Consider the following 8,208-nt stretch of genomic DNA (forward strand, 5'->3'; position numbering starts at 1 on the left):
TCTCCAGTTCATCACAGGGACACCTGGACAGGTCTCCAGTCCATCACTGGGACACAGAGACAAACAACAATTCACTCTCTCACTCTCCTAGAGACAGTTTAGAGTTACTGTCAGCCTAACATGCATGTTTTTGGTCTGTGGGAGGAAACCCACGCAGCACGGAGAGAACATGCAAACTCCACCCAGAAAGGCCCCGGCCAGGGATTTGAACTGGCGACCATCTTGTTAAGAGGCAACAGCTCTACCAACTGATCCACTGTGCTGCTCTGTGTTTTCTTTGTTTTATTTTTATTTTTTTAGACTAGCCTTTGTGTACAATATAAATAGTTATGGCACGTCAGAGAATATTAATATAAAAAAATCATTTTTATATTAATTAATTCAACCTTTATTTGTACAGTTAGTCTCATTGAGCCTCGAGGACTCATTTACAACAGAGACCTGATTTAAACAAAGAATGATGACAACAGTAGGCAACCTTAAAAAAGTATATAACATGAAAAGTAAATCCAAGAAATTAAATAAAAAGAAACAAACAGCTGCATTATAAAGAGCTGTAGAAAACTAAAAGCAGGAACATGTCTGCGTTAATTTGTCCATGAACTGAACAGATGTTTGAAGCTTCTTAGAGGTCAAAGGTCGAGAGCTTCAGATCTTTTTACAAGATATTCCAGGAAACGGGAGCGGAGTAGGAGAAGGTCCTTTTGTCTAGTTCAGTCCTCACTGAGGGAACACTGCAGGTAATGATGTCCTGAGAGCGCACGCTGTAGCTGCACTCACACAGAGACATGTAGGAGGAGATGTATGAAGGCAACAGATAAATTCAGTTTATTTCTTTAGCTCCAAGTCACAACAGAAGTCGTCTCAGTTCACTGAACAGAAACATTCACACACATTATAAAAGTCAGTCAGTAAAACTGATCTCAAGAAGCAGCAGGTTGTGTTGAATCTTCACTTCGTCACAGTCTCTCATCCTGAGCAAGAACAGAGGAGACAGTGGGAAGAAAAACTCCCTTTAACAGGAAGAAACCTCCAACAGAACCAGGACCAGGACGAGCGAACCGGCTTGTTTGAGAGGACAGGAAGTAGAAACAGACACAGAATGACAGGTCCAGGTGTGGTTTCTAATAATATTACTTTATTTGTGTAGCACCTTTCAAACAAATGTTACAAAGTGCTTCACATTAATCAATTAAAACATCATAAATGACATCAGAAACACAAAAATCATGTTAAGATAGAAATAATTACAAACGGGGTGAATAGAGCAAGTAAAGACAGCAGCAGAGAGAGAACATGGGGAGTGGTGGCGCAGAGGTTAGAGAGGTGGGCCTGTGATCCAAAGATCGCCGGTTCACGCCCCGGCCCCGACAACATCAAAATTGTGGGAGGGGTAGGTGAAACACCCACACTTGCCCCCACCCTCGTTCGCCCCACTCTGGGCCCATGAGCAAGGCCCTTAACCCCCACCATGTGCTCCCTAAAAAACAGGTCTCTCTTGAAAATAAGTTCTCGTGGCTCAATGAGACTACCTGGATAAATAAAGGCTAAATGAAAAAAACAAAACAAAAAACATGTGGTCAGTTTGTCCTCCTGCAGTTAGTCTAAGCAGAGTTCTGCTAAGTCTTAGCAGAACTAAGGGATAGCTCAGAAACCCAAGCCGACCCCAACTATAGGATGATCAAAAAGGAAAGTCTTAATCCCAGTCTTAAAACTGGACAATGTGTCAGCCTCACGGACAGAAACTGGAAGTTGGTTCCACCAGAGAGGAGCCTTGTGGAACTTCTCTCCTCGATCCTCCCAGGTTGGATGTGGATACAACCTGGGAGGATCTTCCTCCCATTCTGCTTTTGGAAACTCTAGGAACCACAAGTAAACCTGCAGTCTGAGAGTGAAGTGCTCTGTTAGGAAAATATGGAACAATAAGATCTGTAATATAAGATGGAGCTAGGTTGTTGAGAGCTTTGTAGGTTAGAAGTCAGATTTTGAATTCTATTCTGGATTTGACAGGGAGCCAATGGAGAGAAGCTAATACTGGAGAGAGATGATCTCTCCCAGTAACTCCAGTTAAGACTCTGGCAGCAGCATTTTGGATCAACTGAAGACGTTTTAAAGAAGTATTTGGACACCCAGATAACGAACCATTGCAATAGTCCAGTCTAGACGTGACAAATGCATGGACCAGTTTTTCTGCATCATCTTTAGATCAGATGTTTCTAATTTTAGTGATATTACGCATCAGATCAGATCAAATGTTTTAGATGTTTATTTTTATTTCCTTCAACCAGAACTTTATTCACAAGTTTCATTTTAGGGAAAACGAGACAAAACCTTGAATGTTTTTTAATTTCAGTTTAAACCTTGAAACAAAACTCTGAATTCTTCGCTCCGTTCTTGATGTTTGACTCCGCAGCCTCTGCTCTGTCTGTGTTTCAGGAGTACGCCGAGTGGAAGAAAGAGGCCACCGACATCTCCCTCCCTGGCATCTACATCGGCCTGATGGACCGTCTGAACTCCTTCAGCCGGGCCGTCGTAGAATCCACGCAGGAGCTCTGTGAAACGCTCGTGTCCTCGTACATCGAGAAAGTCAAGGCGACGTGCAGAAACGGTGAGAAAACCGGAGAAATCTCTGCAGAATGTGCAGCGAAACGTCCGCAGGCTTCCTTGAGTGATTGGGCGTGTTCACACTCGTGAAGCATTTTTAGCCTCGTGAGTCACCTGCTTGTCACGCACATGAGGTCATCCAGAGCTGCAGGAATACTCTGAATATTTCTGTGTGTCCGGGTCAGAATCAACCATTTTATTTTCTTTAACTTCAGACAGAACTGGAATAAAGATAACGGTGGACACGACGAGTGAAGACGAGCCCAACAAGCCTTTACCGGATCCCAAGACACGCGATGACTTCCTGAAATGTAAGTTCTGTTTGGGATGTTTGGCGACAGAACCTTTATCTGGTCTGGTCGGGTCCAAAACAAAGAAAAGCCTTTAAAAAAGATGCAGAAGCTAATATTCATAAAGGTGCTGTGCTCAGGACTGGAAGTGTGTGCTCAGCAGCAGGGGCGATTCTAGGATCTGACCTTCAGGGGTGCTTAGCCCCCCCGTACTGACAGTAGCTCTTGGCTTGAACAAGGCACCCCATGGTGAGGTTTGTGAGAAGAGCTCAAGCTTACAGCACCTGGTATTAGACCAGGCGGTCTCCCACCCAAGCTCTAACCAGGCTCGACCCTGCTTAGCTGCAGAGATCAGGCGTGTTCAGGGTGGCATGACCGTAGATGAAGAGCTCCGTCACAAACTTTTAAAGGATCAGAGCAAACAAAGACTAAACTTATGCAACCAGAAGTTACAACATACACACAAAACACACGCACAACTAGCTTCAAGCATTAACCTTTAATGTAACCATTAACCTCTGACCGCAAAGTGTTTGTAATGCAAATCTCCAACAATGTTGTCAGAGGAAAAGGGGGTGGAGCTCCTGCAGGTAAGGGGCGTTTACCTTCGGGACAAATTGAGGTCGCTGATTGGTCAGTTGTTGACGAGCGTATTGGGTTGATTGAGAGGTGGTGTTGAGGATCCGACTCATGCCAAAAAATAAAAAAAATCATAGATTTCCCTGTTCTCTTTAAGATTGTCATCGTTTATTCCATATTTATTTCAAATTTATTCAATATTTTGATAAATTTAAAGTTTGAGAACTGTTTCCTTAAAAAATCCAAATGATGTTTTCTAAAGTTCTCGGGTGCTTGAGCACCCCAACAGAGGCTAACGCCACCACCGCTCAGCTGTCTTCTCTGCAGCATCACGGCTTTTTATCCGTTCTGTCGAGGCTCTGAAAGTGACCGCAGCAACTTGTGAACAAAACGAGCCGAGCGCTCCGTTGACCGTGTCTGCAGGTCTTCTTCAGATTAAAACCTTTTTACAGTTTGGAATAACTGAGCAGCAGATTATTAAAATGTAAACAAAGGGACGGCTGAAGATGTTTGTCTTGTGCTCCTGTTGGCTCCTCGCCGGCAGCAGCGGTGGTTCTGGGCTTTACATCTTTAAGTTGCACAAACAGAGAAACTAAAGTCTGTGTTGTGTTTGCTCTCCTCCTTTATGTAACACGACCGACATGTTGGTCAATCCTCCACAGACGCCGCCCACGTGAGTTTCGATGCCGACACGGCTCACAAGTTCCTGCGCCTGACGGAGGACAACAGGAAGGTGACCAACACCACCCCGTGGCAGCACCCGTACCCCGACGTACCCGAGCGCTTCGAGAACTGCCGCCAGGTTCTGGCTGCAGAGAGCTTCTACCTGAACCGGCACTACTTCGAGGCGGACGTCAGCGGCGAGGGCGCGCACGTCGGCCTGACGTACAAGAGCATCGACCGCAAAGGCAGCGAGAGCAACAGCTGCATCACGGGGAACAACTTCTCCTGGTGCCTCCAGTGGAACGGACGCACCTTCTCGGCCTGGCACAGCGGCGTGGAGACCCCGCTGAACGTGGAGAGGTTCACTCGGATCGGGGTTTTTGTGGACTACACCCGAGGCCTCATCGCTTTCTACGGCGTGGATGAAACCATGATGCTCATCCACAAATACGAGGCGGAGTTCCTGGAGCCGTTGTATCCGGCTGTCTGGTTGCCAAAGAAGGAGAACGTTGTCGTCTTGGTGGCTCCTGGGGAGACGTTACCTCTGAAAAGCCCCTCCCCTCCCACCTCACCTGCAAACGGAGCTGTTGTTGTACCGACTTAAGCTCGGAGGTTACAAACTGCTGACGGGAGAAAAGTGCACGCTCTTTACACGTTCAACTTGTTTACAGCTGATTGTTTTTGATGCAAAGTGAAGTTTTCATCTCTTTTGTTACGTGGACCCAATGTGCCTTTTGGAACTGCTGTCACTGGAGATGTTCTATATTTTCTGTTCGCAAATAAAAATATTATTTAGGAAAATCTGTTTTATTCATGTAAATCTTTCACTGCATCAAATAAACTATTTATGAGAAGAAATCACAACATTTTGACTTCTGTTGTTACAATAGTTTATTTGTATAGACCTATAGAATAAATTTAAGTTAGATGTGTGGATTAAAGAAAACCCACAAACTAAACTTGTGCACCAGTTTTTGTTTTTTAAAGTTTTTAAAGTTGTGTTTTTTATTATTTCACCCTGGTTAAAAGGTTTAAATGAATTATTAAGAGGGCAGTTGAAAACCATTTCAGTTAAAATAAAACTTAAGTTTTAGCAAATAAAATGCTAAAAGAAAATGGTATCAAATTTAGTTCAATTTCAAAAAAATGTTACAACTTAATTTTTTTACCCTTAGGTAAAATAGTTTTCCAACACTACGTTACCATTATTATTATTTTTCAAATCTTTATTTAGAACTTTACTTCAAATACAACAATCTAAAAAATACACACTAGATAACATTGAACATGTCAAAAAACGAAGAAAAGAGGAAGCAAACAATAATAATAAAAACAAAGATAATTAAATGTGAGTTACAAAGTTAAATTGTATTCATTACAGATATCTTGTTTTTATAGCCTTTTTGTTATTTGAGTCTGAGATTGAGTCCAGATACAGTTTTACATCCATTACAAAGATCAAAAAACGGTTTCCTATGCATTCTTTAATTTTATGGATATGGAACTTGGCAAGAAACAAGATCAGATTGATAATAAATATGTGAGACGAGTCTTTCTTCTTGAAATCTAGGAGACCCAACAGAACATTTTCGAAACAGAAGGAAACCTGGTTGGATATTATTGGATGTCAGAGCAACAATGTCCTTCCAAAGGTTCTGTGAGTATGTACACTTCCAAAAAAAGATGAACAGATGTTTCTGGATAGAAGAACTAGGTTACCATTAAATTAATTTAAAGAGGGCTGTAGTGACGCAATCACGTAGGAGCACGCTTCGGTCACGTGACTCCTCTGTGTATTTTGACGTGTAGCAGAGCATGTAACCAGGAAGCGCCTGCCCAGAATTCAACATGTTAACAGGAGTAAGTGATATAATTTAACTCTTATTGTTTAAACAGTGACTTGTTAAAGAAACCATTGAAGGTTCGGTTCATGTTGGGAAGAAAAAAATTCCCGAACTTTTCCTCCGGAGGCGGACAGCTGTTCTGCTAATGTTGCTAATAGATTTAGCATGCTACATGTAGCAGCAAAATTATCTCACCTTTTTTTTTTAAACAATTAAGTTTATTTATTTATTTATGGTAACTTCACTTTAGTATTTTTTCAGTTTGTATTATACTACGGTTAAACATATAGTTTTATATTACTTTTAAAACATCTGTAGTGTTTGGATGTCATCTAACTAACTGTGGCTAACGTTAGCTTGTCCGTCTTAATTTTGTTTACAATCATCAAAACAGAACAAAGTATAAATTAAACGAACATAAGCACCTGTAGCAAGACTGGGTAATAACTCTAGTGTTAACCCTGATCAGGATTCAGGACTGAATGTCAACCTGAATGCTGTGTAGCTGCTAGCAGCAAGAAACTGACGTCAACTCTTTGGTAACGTTTTAAACTTTGTCTCCACTAAATCACCACCTCAGTTTTCACCGTTTTCCTTCCAGCGAGACAAACTTTCATGTAATCTTTGGATCTAAGTTCGTCAGGGTTTCTGTAGGTCCTTCAAATAGTTACTGCTTTCCAAATACAAATAATGTGTTATGTGTTGTCATCATTGTATGTTCCCATACAATGGAGAAATTGGCTCTCTGCTTTTAACCCATCACCACCAGTTAGAGCAGTGGGCAGCTGTGGAGGGCGCCCAGGGAGCAACTGGGGACAATGTGTCCTGCTCAGAGACGCCATAGGATCGAGCCCAGGACCTTCGGGCCCTGAGTCGGCTGCCCTGCCCCTACACCATCTCAATTTTACTTTAGGCTTTACAAGTTTTTTTAATTTTTAAATTTATCTTTTATTTATTCAGGTAGTCTCGTTGAGCCACGAGAACTCATTTTCAAGAGAGACCTGTTTAGGGAGCAGATGGGGGTTAAGGGGCCTTGCTCATCGGCCCAGAGTGGGGTGAATGAGGGTGGGAGCAGGTGTGGGTGCTTCACCTACCCCACCCAGGTTTTTGATGTTGTCAGTACCGGGGCTTGAACCGGCGATCTTCCAATCACAGGCCCACCTTCTTTAACCTCTGCACGACCACTCCCACCAAGTTGTCTTTTTAAATAAAATGCACACAGTCAAATTATTACTAAAATATATAACTTCATTCAACTTTATTTAGACGGTAAATCCCACTGAGCCTCGAGGACTCATTTACACGAGAGACCTGGTTTCAACAAAGAACGATGACAACAATGGACAGTTATAAAAAGGCATACAGATTTTTTAATTTTATTTTTTTTACAAATAAGATGGCAAAAGAAAAACTATGAAGATTTGTTGATGAGCCGTTTCTTTGGTTAAAAAGTCACATTTTATTATTTGAGGACTGATGTAATTTGTGATAACGTTTTGGGCTTGTTTCAACAAAGAAAATAAAAACATGGAGGAAATTATTTATTTAAAATAGATGTAACTGTCAGTTTAAGATGTTCAGAGTTTTAAGTAAAAGTCTGTGTGTATTTGTGACACTGACCTTTGACCTGTCCGTATGTGGACACGTTAGGACTTTAGTCTCATGGTAAAGCCTCTTCCTTACTGATCCCTCAGGATGCCAACGATGAAGACGTGTCTCTGTTTGATGCCGAAGAGGATGCAGGAAAACCATCAAAGAGGAGCGTTAAGTAAGTTTTCCTGACAGGTTGAAACTTCTTCTGTTTGAGAGAAAATATTGTTCAGTGTTTGGGGTCAGTCAGCTCTGAGTCGAGAGGTTTCAGGTTTGGACTTGTGCTCACTTTAACACTTGTTGTATTTGATGAGGAACAGAATATTTCAGTAGTGATCTCTTTGGTGTGGTAGAACAGGATAACTCAAAAAAGCCCAACTGGTCATTTCCTGTAGAGGTCGTGACCTCCTTCTCCTTTACCCGACATTCAGCTTCTGGGGCGGGTGTCTCGGTTCTGTTAACAGGGCGGGCCTCTCGGTTCTGTTGACAGGGCGTGTCTCTTGGTTCTGTTGACAGGGCGGGTCTCTCGGTTCTGTTCTCGGTTCTGTTAACAGGGCGGGTCTCTTGGTTCTGTTAACAGGGCGTGACTCCCGGTTCTGTTGACAGGGCGGGTCTCTCGGTTCTGTTCTCGGTTCTAT

At 42.4% G+C, this 8,208-nt stretch overlaps 2 protein-coding genes across 2 annotated transcripts in view; both read left to right on the plus strand.

Moving 5' to 3' along the window:
• trim16 (tripartite motif containing 16) overlaps positions 1 to 4,849 on the plus strand; it is a 9,607-nt gene extending 4,758 nt beyond the window's left edge. Inside the window, exons 4-6 of the mRNA XM_037691282.1 lie at positions 2,437 to 2,608; positions 2,820 to 2,915; positions 4,136 to 4,849. Of these exons, the coding sequence (XP_037547210.1) occupies positions 2,437 to 2,608; positions 2,820 to 2,915; positions 4,136 to 4,740 (873 nt within the window). The 3' untranslated portion in view covers positions 4,741 to 4,849. The remainder of the gene's footprint in view (positions 1 to 2,436; positions 2,609 to 2,819; positions 2,916 to 4,135) is intronic.
• Positions 4,850 to 5,899: 1,050 nt separating this feature from the next.
• The window catches only part of tvp23b (trans-golgi network vesicle protein 23 homolog B (S. cerevisiae)), a 6,766-nt gene continuing 4,457 nt past the window's right edge, over positions 5,900 to 8,208 (plus strand). The window contains exons 1-2 of the mRNA XM_037691283.1: positions 5,900 to 5,996; positions 7,675 to 7,748. Coding sequence (XP_037547211.1) covers positions 5,985 to 5,996; positions 7,675 to 7,748 — 86 coding nt within the window. The 5' untranslated portion in view covers positions 5,900 to 5,984. The remainder of the gene's footprint in view (positions 5,997 to 7,674; positions 7,749 to 8,208) is intronic.

The sequence above is a fragment of the Nematolebias whitei genome, chromosome 17 (genome assembly GCF_014905685.2).
Source record: "Nematolebias whitei isolate Nwh7 chromosome 17, NemWhi1, whole genome shotgun sequence".
NCBI classification, from domain to species: domain Eukaryota; kingdom Metazoa; phylum Chordata; class Actinopteri; order Cyprinodontiformes; family Rivulidae; genus Nematolebias; species Nematolebias whitei.